The sequence below is a fragment of the Periplaneta americana genome, chromosome 9 (genome assembly GCF_040183065.1).
Source record: "Periplaneta americana isolate PAMFEO1 chromosome 9, P.americana_PAMFEO1_priV1, whole genome shotgun sequence".
Taxonomy (NCBI): Eukaryota; Metazoa; Arthropoda; class Insecta; order Blattodea; family Blattidae; genus Periplaneta; species Periplaneta americana.
This window is the reverse complement of record NC_091125.1, coordinates 83945955-83966106: the sequence shown is the minus strand read 5'-3', so window position 1 is coordinate 83966106 and position 20152 is coordinate 83945955. Positions and strand designations below refer to the sequence as shown.

At 37.0% G+C, this 20152-nt stretch overlaps 1 protein-coding gene across 1 annotated transcript in view; it reads left to right on the top strand.

Annotated features, from left to right (window-relative positions):
* The first annotated feature begins 9259 nt into the window (after positions 1–9259).
* The window catches only part of Parp1 (Poly-(ADP-ribose) polymerase), a 57746-nt gene continuing 46853 nt past the window's right edge, over positions 9260–20152 (top strand). The window contains exon 1 of the mRNA XM_069835137.1: positions 9260–9545. Coding sequence (XP_069691238.1) covers positions 9432–9545 — 114 coding nt within the window. The 5' untranslated portion in view covers positions 9260–9431. The remainder of the gene's footprint in view (positions 9546–20152) is intronic.

Genomic DNA, 20152 nt, shown 5'->3' with positions numbered 1-20152 from the left:
ACACTTTAAATATCTGTAAAGGTAACGTTCATTTCCATTGTACCAGTACTGTATTTATCCACTTCAGGATTATGAAGTGTGCAGAGTTTGTACCATCATATTGTATTCACCCATTAGAATGAACATAAACGAATCTAGGATACCAAGAACCTTGTTAAAAATACTATTTACTTCCTTCCTGTTGCTTGGAATATTCTAAATCAAGAATGATGAGAAGCATTTCAGATCACCCTCGCTCAACAGGATACCTATTTGTCTTTCTGCTCAACTTGATATTCTTACAAATCCACCTACACGGCAGAATATAATGCATTACAGGAATTGATTTACTGTGACCATATATAAGTTACATTCACAGCAAAATTATGTATGATGTGAAGTGTATTGTACCATGTACTGCTCTCATAGTGAGGGGTTTGTTGGCTGATTTTCATATAGCCATTGAATGGCTTGCATATTATATGCCTTGTTATCAAGTATAATAAAATGTATCAAAACATTTACTGTTTCTATGTTTTATTTACACAGCATTAGTTTTTTTTTTTTGCGAGGACAAGGATTCTTACTAATGGGGATTTAGTGAAGTGAATTTTTAATGGCAGGCAGAGTAACTATCTCATGCCCCCATGTTTAGATTGCTACCAGTGCACTTCATTAGAACCAGGTACCCAGCTTCGAAGCCGTTAGCCCTGTGAAGGATTCTTACTGCTCTCCACTGACACATTTATACCAAAGACAGCGCACATACATTCATACACTATAATACACATTCTAGAATTGCTAGAGGATATAGAAGAAGAAATACAAGATGTCTGACAATGTCCGTGCTCCGAGTTAACGAGATATAATATTTAGGCATTCCAAAGAAATTTACAGCAAGAGTTCTAATTATCTGTGCTGTGGCATCACAGATGTCACAAGAAAGGATGCAACAATTCACTTCAAATCTGGAGATGTCATTGAGTACCTACTATGAAGCTTGATGCACCGGTACATCTATATATGAAAACTCTGCCCTAAATGAGCAAATACAGTAGAATCCCTCTTAACCGGCACCAAAGGGACCAGACTATTTACGGATACGAGATTTTACCGGATAATTGAATAAATTACCTATATAAAAAAATCGTATTTCATGGTGCCAAATGTTTAAACTGCAGCCATGTGAAGCTTATTTCTCTATCACTTGCTCATAACTGAATAAACATAAAAACTGCTTGGATTTGCTTTAAAATACATCACACAACACAAAAAATACATTAATTTTAGGTTCGAATATTAACTGAGAACGAAAGTTCGTGCGAACTTCCTAATATGGCAATACTGACGGCCCGAACATAACTAAATACCGGTAAACATAAAAACTGTGTGGATTTTTTTATTAAAACACATCACACAATACAAATAATGTACTAATTTTACGAGTAGGTTCGAATATTCACTGAAAACGAAAGTTCGTGCTGTGACAAAACTGATGGCCCAGACTGACAATGTGGCAGATTTAAACATTTTTTCTTTTGGCCCACCCAAAAGTGTCGTTGTTTTGGTATTGTCGATTATTTGGGCGCCGGTTACGAGGGATTTTACTGTAATACAAAGATAAGTTAAATTCTTCTTTTTCTTCTACAACAAGCAGGATGCTTTTCAACCTGTTGCACTTCCTGCATACCTGGTTCTTTCATGTCTTGCATCAGCCTATGTTCTGTTTGTCAGAGGATTTATATACTTTTATGAACTCTCTTCTTGTGGATTCTCTGTATATGGTTTAACAATTTATATTTTCTACAAGGAGCTGTTTCTAATATCTTAATTTCTTACTCTTTCTCTCCAGATTGTTGCTATTGTTGATCTAAGAAATCTCATTTCTGCTGCTTGAAACCTGCTATTATCTTTAGTTTTTATAACCCATATTTCGCTGCCATATTTTTTTTAATAATAATAATAATATTTTTTTTTATTTCAACGATAATAATGGTACACTTTTGGTTGGCACTCCCGATGAAGCAAAAGCAAATAGAACCGGTACACTTGGAACAGCTATTGTTTTATAAATTTTTTATTTTATTTCTATTTTTGTTTTATTTTATGATGTAAGATATGGTTTATCATTCCATGCAAACGAATAGGTATTTTATTGTTTGTCAATTTCTCCCCTTAGTTTGAGACTGAGCATCCTAAATAGTTACTGGTTTATATATATTAGGGACATAAGTAGTTTTTACTAGTCGAAGATGAGTTTACTCCTGAATGTGAGTGAGGACGGCAATTAAGTAGTCTGAGACTAGAAAATTCTACTTAACTCACGAATTTATATATATGGTAATGTTTTTTCCACTCCCACATTTTACTTAATAAAAATATATTTCTTCATTTTACATGATTTGACATCAGTTCAGAACTGTTGAGAGAGTCATCGAGTTTTGAGTATTCTTTTGTTTGTTGCTATGCGACTGTTAGACGAAACATATTTTCATTTTACTTCCCTAGGGAAATACTGTGTCTTACATTCCGTCGTCAATAGCAACCAACAATAATATCATGTTAAAATCCATTTACTTCCCTAAAAACAAATTTTATTAATAACAGCATACTGACGGCAGTGGGAGTGGAAAAATAGCTCTTTATGTATTAAGTACGCAAAATAAAGCTCTGCGGATGAATTCAGTGTTTTTGGATGAGGAGGAAGCCGCTAAAAGTTAAACTCTCCATTCTGTGTGAACTGCTACATTTAAATTAGTGTACCATAGAAAATAGTGTGGCCGCCGCACGGCTGCCGTTCCACAGACATTCCGCTCGTGTGAACCGGGTCTGTTGTAGGAATCTTAAATATCATTCTCCAAATTGCATTGCAATTAGATGAGATAAGAACGCGCAATACAAACAATTAGGGTAGGTGATAAGCTCGCGAGACACTGCGATGTGTCTGAGTAGGCTGATTCACACACATTCTCATGGTCTTCATCGCTATGAGTCACATATAGAGCGGTAACGGCCATTTCTCAGAGCTGTGTAGCTATGAAAGGGGAACCAGCAGGAAACGTAGCCTATCACGGCGACAAAATGACAGGTTTTCAAATCACGCCATACTAGAGTCGACCGTGACCATACTAATAGATAATGATGATTCTGTCAGTGTCATTTTTGTGTTCGACTATTAATTCGTGGCTAGTATTGAATCCAGATCATACACAACATCAGGTCTTTCTGACAGAGAAAACAGAAAAATGGGATCAATTAAAGAAATTAACCTTTAATTCCTTTATTTTTGTTTTAAATACTACCGGTACTAAATGTTAATATAGGCATTATAGCCTAACAACCCACGCCCTGTTCATAAGAACGTGCTGGCATTAGCAATATTGATCTGTGGTAGCAATCCTATGATCTATTGCTATAATTTATTTGTTTATTGAAATTAAAATTTCTTCATCAAACCTGTGTATTCATTTGTTCGCACGTACGTCATATTAGCAGTAAGTGCATGTAAATGTACTGTAACTTTTATTACAAAACAATAATGTAATTTTATTCTCACACCAATAATAATCACTTTCTACAATTTAATTCTACTCCCTTCAACAATGGGATTTCCACTCCACACAGTAACACAGTATTCGTTGCACTCCACAGACGACAATGACAATTTACTTGAATTATTGAGAACAACAATGAACTGTTAACTAATGTTCACAAAGCACTATTTACAAAACAGAACTGTCAGTTCTCAGTTCACAGTTCGTTTGCCTTGGCTAGCTCTTCTAGCTCACAGTATCTCGAACCCCAGACCTTCAGAGACAGTACACTGAACTTCGAACTCAGGTCCCCCAACTGCGGTCCACTGCACTCGAACTCAGGACTTCGGACGCTCACACAGCTGCGGACACACTCAAGTCGAACTCCGGTCTCGAAGCTGGCTTCACTGCTACACAAGACTGGCTGGCTTGCTGTCCAACGATTACAACAACAACTCACTAACTTGCGTCTCCTCTTTTATAACCAAACCATAGCTTCGAGAGACTACGATTTCGCGAACTATCTTCAGATACCGAGAGGATGACGCCTATCCAGACTTCTCTGGATTTCTCCCCTCAGTCACCAGCTGCTTACTTCCCCCTCACCCTTCGTCACTTCCGCGCCTCCACCTCGCGCCCCCTCTTACGTCTGTCCCCTCCAGACCCGAGAGGCCGCAACCTTCTTCACCGCGTTCTCTCGTGCGCCCCCGACCTCTGTGGGACGCGATCGACTCCCGACTGTCACAGTATCGTATAAGTAGGATAAGTTAAAAGTAGGTCTACGTGTGAAAATTGGACATGTACTGCAAATTGCAGTAAATTTATAAAAAAAAACATATAACCCCTATTGTGGCTTAAAATAATAAAAAAAATGCCGGTACTTACGGAAATGAAAAAGTGAACTTCAAAATATTGTGGCAACCCTGCTAGAAAATTCTCGTTGCCTTGGGATTCGAGCACGCGTCCGGCAGAAGGGAAGGCGCGAGAGACGAGGCGAGCTCCGCGGAGCGTGGCGTAGAAAGGAGAGGGTAGATGACGACATGCTGGTCCGCGGCAGAGAGGGGGAAGAAAAGCAACTGCGACTGAGCGGAGAAATCCGGAGAAGTCTCGAGAAGCGCCATCCTCTCGGCATCTGTAGAAATTTCCAGGGTCGAAGGTTCGCGAAGTGTGGTTTAACTAATAAAAGCGAGCAGCCTTCGAAGAGAGCCTGTTCAGTTTAGTCAATCAGTCTTGTGAAGCAGCAGGAAGCCAGCCTTCGAGACCTGAGTTCAACTTGAGGACAGCAACTGTGACAGCGACCAGGCGAGTGCGGCGTATCCAGAAGTCTTGAGTTCGAGTGCAGTGGACTGTTTCTGGAAGTCTTGGGTTCGATATACTGTGAACTTCAGTGAATGAGCTAGAAGAACTAGCCAAGACAACGAGCTGTGAACTGAGAACTGACAGTTTTGTTTTGTAAATAGTGCTTTGTGAACATTAGTTGAGATTAGCAGTATATTGTTGTTCTCAATAATCCAAGTGAATTGTCATTGTCGTCTGTGGAGTGCAATAACGAATACTATGTTGCTGTGTGGAATGAAATACCCATTGTTGACGGGAGTGTTTAAATTCAAAAATATAAAACCATTATTGTTGACAATAAAAAGTAACATTATTGTTTTGAAGTAAAAGTCACAATATTGTGACAGCGACGTGAGATTCGAACTCACGACCAGCGTCCCGCAAGAGAGCAAATCGCGCGTGGGTCGACACGGGCTCCACGGAGCACTCAGGGACGGCGCGCGGCGGAGAGAAGAGAGGGGAAAGGGCGACGTGGCGAGGGAGGTTGCGCGCGCATCTTCTGCTTGCCTAGAGAGGCCGAGAAGTCCGTCGAAGTGGAAAAATCGCGAATTCGAACTTTCTCGGTTACGTCGCTGTGGTTATAAATTACGGACGCGAAGGAACGACAGATTCATTCATGATTAGTTCAGTCAGTAAGAGAGTGAACAGAGCAAGCCAGCCAGTCTTGTGTACCGGAGTTCGACTTGAGTGTGTGTCCGCAACTGTGTGAGCATTAGAAGGCCTGAGTTCGAGTGCAGTGGACCGCAGTTGGAGGGACCTGAGTTCGAGTACAGTGGACTGTCTCTGAAGGTCTGTGGTTCGAGATACTGTGAACTCGAGTGACTGAGCTAGAAGAACTGAGAACTGACAGTTCTGATTTGTAAATAGTGCTTTGTGAACATTAGTTAAAATTCAGTTCATTGTTGTTCTCAATATTCCAAGTAAATTGTCATTGTCGTCTGTGGAGTGCAATAACGAATACTGTGTTACTGTGTGGAGAGCAAATCCTATTGTTGGGATAATAAAATTACATTGTTGTTAGTAATAAAAGTTTACAATATATTCAGTGCATCTCGTATGGGTTAAATCTCCTTTTTTATTATCAAGTTTACATCAGCTGCCGAGTTTATCCCAATTTATGGTATGGAAAATAGTTAATTTCTGAGGAAATAGTGTGGAATACACCATCGATAAGATCTACATTAAAAAATATTATCTCGCCCCTGGCTAAGACTGAAATGACGTCCTTGTTTTTTAGGCTACTAATATTGATTTTTCTCATAGGAAATACGTACAGAATTCGAATGATGCATAAATATTTATTTAGAAATAAACTGAATTTGCCATCCAGGTTCGAAAAATTATAGGTATAATTTGTGAGTAAGAAGCAGAAGAATTTAAGTTTATTCTCAATTTCTAGAATTTATAACTTTTTCAGATTAACTGGGTGTAAAAGTCTTGTAGGTTTCTAAAATTAAATTAATTAGAACCATATACAGTTACTGTATGGCATAAAAATATCAAATAAACTACACAGTATCATTTCTCTGCTGTGTTATCATTATGTACTCTACATACATTTAACTTGCCTGCTCCTGGAGCGCCACTGTCGCATCAGCTGTCGAGTGTTGGCAAAAAAAAAGAAAAAGAAAAAGATATGGCTTAAAAGTGTCGGAGTTGCGCGACTGTATGTATTAGACTGTGATACTAGTGTTAGTTTTTTCTTCTTATATTATTACATTATGTCCCGCGCCTTGGCGTCGTGGTCTAAAGTTATCCTGCCTAGGATTCGCGTTACGGAATGCGCGCTGGTTCGGGTCCTCATGGGGGAAGAAATTTTCTCCTGAAATTTCGGCCAGTGTATGGGACCGGTGCCCACCCAGCATCGTGATGCACTTGGCGAGCTACGATAGGTAGCGAAAATCTGGTTTCGCAAACAAGCTAAAACGGCTGGGGGGATCATCGTGCTAACCACACGATACCTCCATTCTGGTTGGATGATCGCCCACCTCTGCTTCGGCATGTGGACGTGATGCCAGCAGCCGGCTGGTCGGTCTTGGCCCTTCATAGGCTGTAGCGCCACGGATTTATTATTATTTTTATTATTACATTATACTATCCTACAACACAATAAAATGAAAAAGAACGACGAGGATTTGAGCCTGAGACGTTGACATCTGAATTCAGACGTTACTCCAACTGAGCCACAGGGGCACAAGTAAAGAAGCATAATAATATGCGGAAAAAATGGCCCAATCCACCTCCAAGACCGACGTTCTGATGGTTTGTGGAAGCTCGTCCAGGACATGTCCACTCGACTGCAAAATGTGATCGGGAGCGGAGGAAGATGGACTAAATATTGCATCGTGGCTTTTCATTTGGTTTACTAATTGTTTACATTTTCTAAGGCAGATGCCAATATGCTTGTTTTGTTATGCCACGAAAGATATTTTTGTTGAGTATATATTTTTTTATTCTTTCTTTCCTTCCATTTGTAGCCATGATGTCATAATAAATAATGATAAAGTCATGGCATAATGCATTCATGAACCTGTTGTTAATTAGGCCTATTAAAGCAGTCATAAAAGAGACAGTAGCAATTATATTCTCCCTCGATCTTAAAAAAAAGCACGCGGTGGTGTTCGAACGCACGACCACACGAATACCAGCTTGGAACGCTACCATTACGCTAACAGTGTAACACGTAGAATACTTCATATAATTACAACTGTACCGTATATATAGCAGGCATCGTGGTCCAACAACATGTAGCATCACCTGTCTCCGAATTGTGGTGGAGATACCCGAAGGGAACATAGTATCTAAAGAGCTGCCATTTTTTCTTTTGACAACTGTACAAGAGCGCGGCCGTTCTGCATTAGTAAGAATAGGAGTGATAAGCACAATAAGCCTCAGGCTGCAATGTAAGCATTCGGGTCCCTCCTCCGTAAAAAGCAATACTTGTGGTTTAATCTCATACTTTATCTTCATAATCTATACATGCAAAACTGTATTCTCCCCAGATTGCATGCGTACGCGCATGCAAAATTGAACCCTGTAGGTGGAATTTCAGAAGTTCCTTGTATTTTCCTCCAGTAAAATGTTGCAACTGTCCCTCATTTGCATTCTGAAAACCTGGCGACCCTAGTTTATTAGTAGATAATTACTTATTTCCAAGAATAACGATACGACGATTCTATTTACTGTGTATAAATTTAAGAAATATTTTCAATGGAACAGAGGATATTTTTAATTACCGGTACGAGTTTTTAAAAATAGAAATTCATGCTTCTGTGTGATCGTTCCGGCTGTTGATTGCAGACAATTCGTTAATCATTAAGCAGGATGCCGTCATGATTCTTTCATGTCTCCTATTACAGATATTTTTTATGGTCACGTGCATAGCCAACCAACCCAAATTCCGGAACACAACAAGCAACGTCAACTATGTGACTAGTAAAATATTCACTTAACGCCTAAACGCAACCAACAAAATACTTCGTCAGAGAAGGGAGACAATTCTTATCATTCGGACTATCGACTACCTATGTAAAATTAAATTTTTCTTTCAATTTTAAGCATTCAAGCAATCCATGCAAGATTGATATTTAATAGGTACCGTATTATATATACACAGTATATAATGTGTAAAAGATGACGTTCGAAACGGCTCACCATGTAGAAAGTAGACACAAAATCTTCATGCATCTTAATTGAACGTACGTTTTAAACTTCTATTCTTTCAATATTCTTTCCAGATTGCATGCATACGTGCACGGAAAATTTAACCGTGTAGATGCAGCTTATGTTCGACATCTGATCATTATGCTGTAATGTGTATAGAAATATTTATTGACGAGGGATAGGGAAATAAAAACGATGTCCAGTCCTCAGTTGGCGTATTATTTCACAAAGGCGTTATTGATGTTTTCTGTGTTCATAATTATAATGATTTACAAGATGATCTATGCAAACCTATTTATGAAGTTATAGGCCTAATGCAATTGGAATTAAATTGTATTTTGCAAGAGGAAATTTTGTACCAGATCTATCAGATTATACAAGACAATATCAGAAGACACTGTGATTGTGCTGTTATACTAAAAATAAATCATAATGGGAATTCATCAGTATCTTACTCTGTAATCAATGATACGGTCACAGCCGTGTTATTATTATTATTATTATTATTATTATTATTATTATTATTATTATTATTATTATTACGTTGTCTGCTGTACACAGAGTAGTGTGAAAGATACATTTTTGTTAATTAACTTAATTTACTGTCGAGTGATGTGATTATAGCTTTCTGTGACTTCTACCAATAGATACTCTTGACTTGAACTGTACGTCGCGTCGTGTTGGGACTTGCTATCACAGGTTATGACAAGACGAGGAGCATCGAAGACGTTTTGTATATATATAGGGAAATTGGTACAGAACTTCGTAGAGAATTTTGTACTTGTAATTTGACAACACTGCGCATATTATTTAGGATATTGAATTGAAGTGTTGGTACGTGTTGGGCAATCGTGTCTTGATACCGGTTGATATAATTGTGTTGTGTTTTATGATTACCGCTTGAAAGATAAGTAAAAAATGTCTGACGATTTACCATACAAGGCAGAATATGCCAAAAGTGGACGAGCATCATGTAAAGGTTGTAAAAATGCAATAGCGAAGGAAACATTGCGTTTAGCTGTGATGGTTCAGGTAGGTCCTAATCTCTAGATTCCCGCCATAAACTAAGCATAGAAATGAAAATGTTTGTAGGCTTAATATAGAATTGCATTTCGTTACAAGGTTAATTGTTGCTGTAAATGAAACTTTTTAATTTAGTGATCGAAAAGGTAACGTTCGTTCGTATTTCCAGGTGTGCTTTTTTATTATTAAAAATTGTTTTGGCAGTTTGCATGTTCGATGTCCATTTAATGCATGTGACTGGGTCGGCCTGGAATCGCAATGGTTCGGATTGTAATTGTGTGTATTTAATAATAGGGCTATAACGTGATGATTACCCGAGGATAAATTTCAGAACTCGGATTCCTTCCTTTCTCTCTTACTTCAAAATTCCAACCTCGTGCGCACAAAATAAATTATTGGCGCTGAGAAGTGCCTTTTCGTAAGCATGATGATGCTCATTCGACAAACGCAGACAAATCTGTTCTTTTTAGTAGGCCTATTTCAAGATAAGCCTCTAATCAATCGAGAAAATAAATTTCGGATTTCCAAAATTTCACATGCTGCTGGACGACAAATCGGTCCTCTTGACGTCATTAATTACATCAAATATATGAACATAAAAGAAATAGAAGCTTGAATTCTTGTCCAACCTGTTTTCGAATTGTTCGGTGGCAAAAATTATGGATCTTCTTTTTCACGTGGGACTATTTTCTCTGCTTCCAAATTTCTGGACGTGTTCAGCCAGTCGAACAAACAATAAGGCACTCACTGTCTTGTTACATAGGTTGCTCCAATTTATTATGTTAGTATGTTTTTAATTATCCAACTTCTTTAAATTACACAAAGTCTGTAGAGTCGATCGGATGATGCAAAGACTGAAAGAGCAGTAGGGTCATTCCATTGTTACAGCTGGGATATTTGCATTGAATTTTTTTCTGCTCGTATGACAATTACTTATTTAATTCAATAGGAACAAAAATGAAAAACTACTATTTGATATGCACTTTTGACATTAAAATCTTCCATCATTTGTAAATTTTAAAGAGGTCTTTGCCTCACTTTTAATACTATTCAGGTTTGAAATCTTGTCATGGGTGGTACCAAAAATGGACATCAAGCGTGATACTGTATGGAGTTTTATGAAAGTTCTGTGAAGTGCTTGGTAAAAGAAATTCAAAACATTTTCAGACTGATACTTCATCATGATCTGGATAAAATAAGAATAATTACATTTGTATGCAAAATATAAATTATTAATTGTTGGCACATGGAGGACAGTCAAATGTCACAGGTGGGACATAGAGTGAATTATTCAGTTTATTCTCTCTCATATATGTCCCTAGGTTCATTGAATTCATAGAAAATGCAATTTCTTACATAGCTATTTCATTACTGGTTGGGGAAGGACACATACAATTTATTCATATCTACATATGACACACCAGATTCATCAGTTCTGAAAACTTTCTATGATTCACCAACAGTTCGCATACACATTATTTTCACAATACCATCCTTATCTACATTGCTTTGGCAGATGGCTGCATGACTTACTTATGCTTTGATATATAGAGTTTTCTAGTGTCACTAATCAATTGCATTAGCACAAATGATCCTGGGTTAATTTCATGAGTTGCTAATGTTGTTGTTCTTGTAATATGTTTTTGCAGTTTTGTGTAAGTGTCATTTTCACATTCACTGTCTCCATCAGAATCAGGATAGGGCTTAAACACTTTGTATTTCATTAATTCTGTTACTTACAAATGGCTTTTAGAGAACCTGAAGGTTCATTGCCGCCCTCACATAAGCCTGCCATCGGTTCCTGTCCTGAGCAAGATTAATCCAGTCCCTACCATCATATCCCACCTCCCTTAAATACATTTTAATCATAGGCGCTGACTTTTGAAAATCTTGGGGTATGCTCATCATGTTACACTTTAAAACTCATAATTACCCCCAATATAATTATAGCAAATGTAAATGCTACAAAATTAACTTAAAATACTTGATCACTCACCTAGATAGGGAGAGTCTGGAACGTGCTCCTCATGACAGTTGTTTTGCTGATGAATTCGTTCATTAGAGGTTCCAGTTCAGTTTCCTTGCGAGATCGGAATGGATGTTCAATAATTCTACATAATTTAACCGGTCTTGGTTCATGGTGGCTCTGGTGTAAGTTTTCAGTCTTCGAAGTGCAGTACACGTGGATACAGGTATCGTTAAAAGAAGTCGCAGTAATTTTACATATTCTTGTATCATGTTCTTTAGAGCTACAAACTTGTCATCCTCTGTTCTACTCAAGTATTGCACTACACTTTCAAAGCTATCTAGTGTAACATTATGTTGTTTTACCACATACAACAAAATATCTCTATGAAGAGTCAGTCTTACACAGTCGAAATCATCACCGTAAAAAGAAGTAACATAACTACTATCTTCTTTGCCTAATAAAAATTGTTCTATTTTGACAAGGTGTGACATTGTTTCGGGCGGAAGTCTGCTTTTAAAGCTGCTTACTTTTCTTGAATATCTGATGAATTATGCTTGTCACCACCTCCTAATTTTAATGGTAATTTTCTAGGGCGTGAAACAGTGGGGAGACTGAATTGCAATGCATCACACTTTTCTTTAGCATGTTCCCAAAGTGATAAAAAATGTATCTGTATTTCTGGCTCCTACTAGAGACAAAACAGCATCTACAGAATTACGAGCAAGGCGGAAATTCAATGAAACTTTTTGAAGTAGGCTACTGCATTACGTTTTTCTATTCTTTGGAAGGTACAGACAATCATACGGAAGGTACAGACACATTACTGGACTTGATAATTACTAACAATGCCGACAAAATACTGACGCATGGACAGTTGCCTGCACCAGGACTATCAGGGCATGATATCATTTATCTATCGTTTAATCTGCAGTGTCCTAAATCGACTCCTAGAGTAATTACTTACAGGGATATCAAAAGAATAGATGATATTGCACTGAAAGAAGACGCTGCGCAACTTCCATGGCACATGATCTGGACATTACGAACTGTAGACGAGAAAGTAGACTTATTCATTACGTTAATACTTCAACTTTATGACAAACACGCACCATTAAAGACCAAACGTACCAGAAAGACCCCAGCCCCTTGGATGACGACTGAAATACGTAGCCTGATGTCCGAACGCGACTTAGCCTATAGGAAATACACCCGCAATAAAAACGACGAATATTTTAACTTATATAAACACCTAAGAAACAGAACGACTCAACTAATAAGAAACGCTAAACTCAAATACTCCTACAAACTTATAGAGCCCAACACAACCCCTTCCGAGTTATGGAAAATTCTGAAGGTCATTGGACTTGGAAGGGCTAGTGAACAAGCAGACATACCCATCCCACTTGACCGATTGAACGAACACTTTGTAAAGGACCCGACCTTAAACAACACAACGAAACAAGACACAGTTTTGCCTGACTCAGCTCCCCCAACTCGAGACAAATTCTATTTTACTGACGTCACTCCTATTGACGTAATGAAAGCCATCCGACGCATCAAGACGAAAGCTCAAGGGCCAGACAACATTAGCATATTACTCATACAGAAAATACAAGACATAGTAATACCTACAATTGCACACATATTCAATAGTTCCTTAATCACTTCAACTTTCCCTAAAATATGGAAGCAAGCTTTCGTTCTTCCTCTTCCAAAAGTCAAAGTTCCCACCGACCCGAATGACTATAGACCAATCAGTATCCTGCCAGCCATATCAAAAGCACTGGAAAGAATCGTACACAGACAAATTACTAACTACATGAACGAACACAAACTATTCGACAAGTATCAGTCAGGTTTCAGAGCTGGACACAACACAAGCACTGCTCTACTTAAAGTGACAGAAGACATTCGTGAAGCAATCGACTCTAATAAAGTAACAATACTAACACTTCTTGACCTTAGCAAAGCTTTCAACTCTGTAAATTTCGACCTGCTCACCCATAAATTGAGAAATCTGCATTTGTCAAAGACTGCTGTGAGTTGGTTCGAATCCTACTTACGGGAAAGACAACAATGTGTTGTATCCGGGAATCGAAGCTCTTCCTGGTTTAACATAACATCAGGTATACCACAGGGTTCGGTACTCGGACCATTGTTGTTCACGATATATGTCAGTGATATTACATCTCATGTAAGGCATTGTAACTATCACTTGTATGCTGACGACCTTCAATGCTACATCTCTTCCCGCTTAGATCGAATAAATGACGCTATAGATAAATTGAACAAAGACATTGACTCGATTGTGACATGGACAAAGAAATTCCATCTTAATATCAATCCTGGAAAGACACAAGCAATCATATTAGGACACAAACGGCAAACCGACGCTGTAAAGCACCTCGACATTTCCCCCGTTAAAGTAAGTACAGTGCATATCCCTTTCAGTTCTTCGGTAAAAAATCTTGGCATTCACATGGATAATAATCTCAACTGGGACATGCAAATCACAGAAACCTGCAGAAAAGTATATTCTATTATTCATGTGCTAAAAAGGATAAATGTTCATCTTCCCTCTTGCTTAAAAAAGTCCCTTGTGCAGACCCTTATATTTCCCCATTTTGACTATGCTGACATTTTACTGACTGACCTTTCCAGCGACAACAAAATGAAACTTCAACGTGCTCATAATTTGTGTGTACGTTTTGTAAGCAATGTTCGTAAATATGATCATATTACCCCATCCCTGGAAGCAATAGGTTGGCTTAAACTAGATAAGAAAAGAAATTTACATTCACTTCTCTTTCTCTTCGAAATCTTGAACTCTTCTATTCCTTCGTACCTGTCGTCTCGCTTCACTTACCTTTCTTCCCACCACAATTTGAACACACGCTCTCGCCATGAAACAATACTAACAATACCATCCCATCGCACCTCCTCATACTCATCCTCTTTCACAATAGCCCTGCCAAGACTCTGGAATTCGTTACCTGCTAGCATCAGGGACTGTCGAAATAAAATTCAATTCAAACGCAAACTTACTAGGCACTTGGTCAGTAATTGAGACTCGTTCAGACATGGTTTCTTGTAAATAGTTCTTTTAATCTACCACAAAATATCTCAATATCCGGTAATTTCATCACTATAGAATTTTGTTATTGTAGGTTTAATTTGTAATTTAGTAAATACAAAAATATTCTTTGTTCTTAACTTCTATGATAAAATGTCTAGCTTTCATTAATCAGGTATTCTTGTCGTACTTTAATTTTTATTGTAATTGTAATTGTAAATTTAATATTAATTGTAATCTTATTGTTCATGTTATAGTTGTAATCCCCTGGTAGAGGGGCAGAGAAGGCCTGACGGCCTTATCTCTACCAGGTTAAAAAAAAAAAAAAAAAAAAAAAAAAAAAAAAAAAAATTAGCATCTTGATATGAAACAGAGTTTCAAATTTTTGCAGACTTTTAGAAATCCTTTAGCTTTTGCACCAGCATCATTTCTTTCATCTTGTGTATCATTAAGAAATTGCAAAAGAACTTCATAATTATTATCTATGCACAACAGAGACACAACACGCATGCACCATCTCGTTGGACAGAACGATCTTAAACCTTGACCTGCTTCAATGTCATGAGAATCTGAAAGCAATTGTTTAAGATTTCCGAATTTTCCTAGCCTCGAATAAATGAAATCAAATCTTTGAGAATTGACAGAATATCTCTTAATACTGGAATGTTATTAAATGTCTTGAACAACTAAATTTAGGGAATGAGCCAAGCAGTGAATGTAAATAGTCCTGGGTTCAATTTCTTTTATCCGTGACTGTAATCTTTGCAGACAACTGCTAACGTTTTTTGCGCCGTCATAGCATTGCCCACGACAATTGTTCACAGAAATAGAATATCTTAATAATACTTATATCCTTCACAGATTTAAACTAAGTATCTGAATCAGTTAATGGGAGCTCATAAAAACCACAAAACAACTCATGAACAGCAAAATTTTGGTCAACAGTATGAAAACAAACAGACATCTCTCTAATTGATACATCGGATGTCTCGTCCAACATTAATGCATATAAATCATATTCTTTTATTTGTTGAATCAAAATTCTGTGAAGAGACATGCCTATCAATGTTATAATTTCATTAATTATGTCATGAGACATCCACCTGTAGGCCCTAAGTAGTCTGATTAAGCCATAGTTTCAGTTCGGGTACATCCTCAGAACGTAATTTCAGAAGATTGACAAAATTAGAAGACTCATCAACATGACCACGTAAGGCCAATCCTTGGCAAACCAAGAACAATATTGAAGTAAAAATTTTCCTTAAACAAACAGTAGCGGCCTGCATTTCTTTTGCTTTAGAATGACTAATTGATGACAGAATATTTACTCCTTTTTTCATAGAATTATTTGTACTAACTGAACACATATGCAAATTACTTTTTTCATGAGATTTGAATCGTTTTAGAGCAACGGAACAGTTCTTAAAGCCGTATTTAACGAATGCGTTATAGGAATCCTTGTTCGCACTACCAGTTTTTGGAGGCAATCTCTTGTTTTCACACATAGACCTACACAAAAAAACAATAAACTCTGTCATCTTTTTCGTCATACTGAATCTACGTAACATGTTTTTACCCAATGTTTTAGAAAAGTCCTGCCCCTGCGGCTGCCACTTTCAGTACCGGTATCATTTTTCGTGAAATTACCAGAAATAGTAACAGGGATTTCATTGTCACAAGCTGCCGAAGATGGATCACTTTTACTGCTACACGCTATCGATTCGATATCACCATCACCATCACGATTATCACTCGAAGTCCTTTTGTATTTCACTATATACTTAACCATTTTAACGATTTTTACATGCAAGACATGAAGACGTAATATAATTTCAAGCATAAGTGACACAGGTCAAACAGAACACAAACTAATGTCTAGTGGTCTACACATTCTGAGTTCTGACTACTTCGTTCAATTGTTGAAGTCTGGAAATTCAAATTCAGTATAAGTTACACTATATCCAACATGATTTCACAAGAAAAAAATCTCTCGCTGGTTGTTGCGTTTCGTGATTGTTGCAGAGCTGCCAATTAAAGCACAAAGAACTTCGCCAAGTTGTTATAAGTACTGTCCATTTACTGAATATTTTAGCTAGGAGGGATGGGGCACTCTTCGCAGCAGGTATGTCGGCTCACTGGTAACATATGTGGTTGTGTCAAAAGGTTATCCTAAAAGAAACCACTAATTAAATTCGTAGTATAAACGTTTTCATCGTATCATACCCAACCGGCTTCATTTCTAGTTATTTAATACAATAATTAAAGGTTACCGCCTTCAATTTACATTGACTTAACAAGCGGGATTCCCTTAATATTTGGACTATTTAGAAAACGGTCACTTCACTTATATGTCAACGTGGATTTTAATTCCAACAAATTCAATTAGCTGTTTGTTTTAAGATAACCTTTTTACAGCGGTGTATTACAAAAGCCAGCCGCCCATCAATGCGATGAGTGAGTCGATTTTAATTACGGTAAAGAAGCAAACCTTTATAGTGCTGGTTGGGTACGATGAAAACGTTTATATATATATATTTTTTTACAGAATAGTAACATAAAGAAAAACATAATACTACAATTTTCAATGAGGTATGCTGTGCATACCCACTCAAATTTTGGGGTTTGCTTGAGCGACCGAGCATATCTGTAGTTGGCGCCTATGATTTTAATATTATCCTTCCATCTACTTCTTGGCTTCCCCAAAGGTCTTTTTCCTTCTGGCCTCCCAACTAACAGTATATGCATTTCTGGATTCGCCTCTTCGTGCTACATGCCCTGTTCATCTCAAACATATGGATTTAATGTTCCTAATAATGTCAGGTGAAGAATACAATGCGTGCAGTTCTCATTGTGTAACTTTCTCCATTCTCCTGTAACATCATCCCTCTTAGCCCCAAATATTTTCCTAAGCACCTTATTCTCAAACACCCATTGCCCCTGTGAGAGTCCAAGTTTCACAACCATACAGAACAACTGGTAATTAATATAGGCCTAACTGTTTTATAAATTCTAACTTCCAGACTTTTTTTATGACAAAAGCTTCTCAACCGAATAATAACAGGCATTTCCCATATTTATTCTGCATTTAATTTCCTCCCAAGTTAATTTTTATTATTTTTGATTAGGGTTGGTTTTATAATGACTATAATTTTAAGTTTGTTAAAATTTTATTTTGTTTAATTTTTTATTTGTTTAATATTTAATTCTTTTATTGGAATTTGTTATTAAAATTATGATAATAATAATAATAATAATAATAATAATAATAATAATAATAATAATAATAATAATTACCGGTATTATTATTATTATTATTATTATTATTATTATTATTATTATTATTAGGGCATGATCATGGAAATAAATTAATTGTTCTATAATAGGTGATGCTCTGTCTTGTAAATTTATATTAGCTCATGTTGGTAATTTTTATTTGTTACTGTTGCTTCGAGATATTTGAATTTTTCCACCTCTTCAAAGGATAAATTTCCATTTCGTACTATATTCTGGTCACTAGATATATTCATATACTTTGTCTTTTCAGGTTTTACTTCCAAACCTATCTCTTTACTTGCTTCAAGTAAAAGTTCCGTGTTTTCCCTAATAGTTTGTGAATTTTCTCATAACATATTCACGTCATCTGCCTAAACAAGCAGCTGATGTAACTCATTCAATTCCAAATTCTCCCTCTTATCCTGGACTTTCCTAATGCCATATTCTAGAGCAAATAAAAAAATAAAGGTGATAGGCATCTCCTTGCTTTAACCCGCAGTGAATTGGAAAAGCATCAGACAGAAACTGGCCTATACGGACTCTGGTGTATGTTTCACCGAGACATGTTTTAATTAATCGAACTAGTTTCTTGGAATACCAAATTCAATGACAATATTATATAAAACTTCTCTCTTAACCGAGTCATATGCCTTTTTGAAATCTATGAATAACTGATGTAACTTACTGTGCATTTATTCTCCCATTTTTTCTCCAATATCTGTTGAATACAAAATATTTGATGAATAGTCAATCTGTTAAGCCTAATACCACATTAATGATTCCCAATAATTTCATCTACATATGGAGTTAATCTTCTTAATTTAGTAGTTGCCCAAAATAGTTCCTACATTTGTTCAGGATGGAATGAGAGTCTGTAAGCAAGTCACTATTCTCATCCTTATATAAATCTCTAATGTTTTTATTCCTACTGTTTGTTTTTACCTCATTCAGTTTTTCCTTCAAGTAATCTTTCTTTTCGTTCCTAAGTAGGCTATACGACTTACTTCCTGCCTTTCATTGAAATATGTCTATTCGCCAGGGCTGGATCTGGTAAGAATTTTAATTTTGCCTGTCTCCTTCCTTCTACTACCATGCAACAATCTTCACTAACTCTAATAGATATGTAAAACCAATAATTGAGACACACACACACTCTCTCTCTCTCCCTTCCTCTCTCTCCCCCTCTCATCTCCCTTCTCTCTCCCTCTCTCTCCCCTCTGCCATATCCCCCTCTCTCTCCACTCTCTCCCCCTCCCAATATCCTCTCATCTCCCCTCTCCCCATCTCATCCCCCCTCTCCCTTTCTTTTCCCCTCTTTCCCTCTCTCCCCCTCTTTATCCCTCTCCATCTACCCCCCTCTCTCCCTCTCCCTTTCCCTCTCTCCCTTTCCCTCTCCCCCCTCTCTCTCCCTCTCTGCATGCAGTTAATAATGATAAAAAAACACACACACTGGAGTACTTAATTGAAGATTGTAACAAAATCTAGTAATCATGGAGAGGTGACTTGAGTTCTGCGTCACCTTTATGTTTCAAAGCAAAGTCAGAAATTTTGTTTCCATTTTAAATAGGCAATTTTGATCATGTCCGTATGTGTAATAGTAAATGGAAGTATATGAGGAACTGATATGTATGATTTGTTTGAAAAAAAAAATGATACTTTTATTTCTTAAACCAGCCGTACCTGTGTGCTCTGCTGCACTTGTTAGAAATAAATATGAAGTAATTACTTAATTAAAATAGGACATTGGTCCAGGAAACATTCGGGTTTGATAGAAGGATAAATCATTTAATATATTACTTAATTTAAATTGTATTTGAATAATTAAAATGCGATCATTTTTGTCCAGAGACCACTCATTTGGTGCAATGATAATTCCTTTAACATGTTTCTTAATTGTTATTATATGCAAATAATTAAAATATGATCATTTGGTTCAGAGAACATTCGTTTTTGGTGCAAGGATAATTCGTTTTAAGATTTTTCTAAATTAGTCTTGAATGCATCCTTTAATAAATCACTCCAAATTAATAGAGTCGATTGTGTACCAGTACGAAGATAATTTTTATGTTAACTTTTCTGTGCATTTTTTTAAAGTTTATTTTATTCACGCCTTAACATCTGTGGTCATGTCACGTGTTTAGAATGTATGGGTATATCAGTAGGCCATTTTTACTCTTGTTGAGTTCCTGTTTCTATTGTGTGTTGTAGATGGCTTGTATTCATGTAACTGATTATAGACTTTGATTAATGTTTTTGGTATTGGTAATTGAGGCAGTGATGAATCATGGCATGTATCTTTCC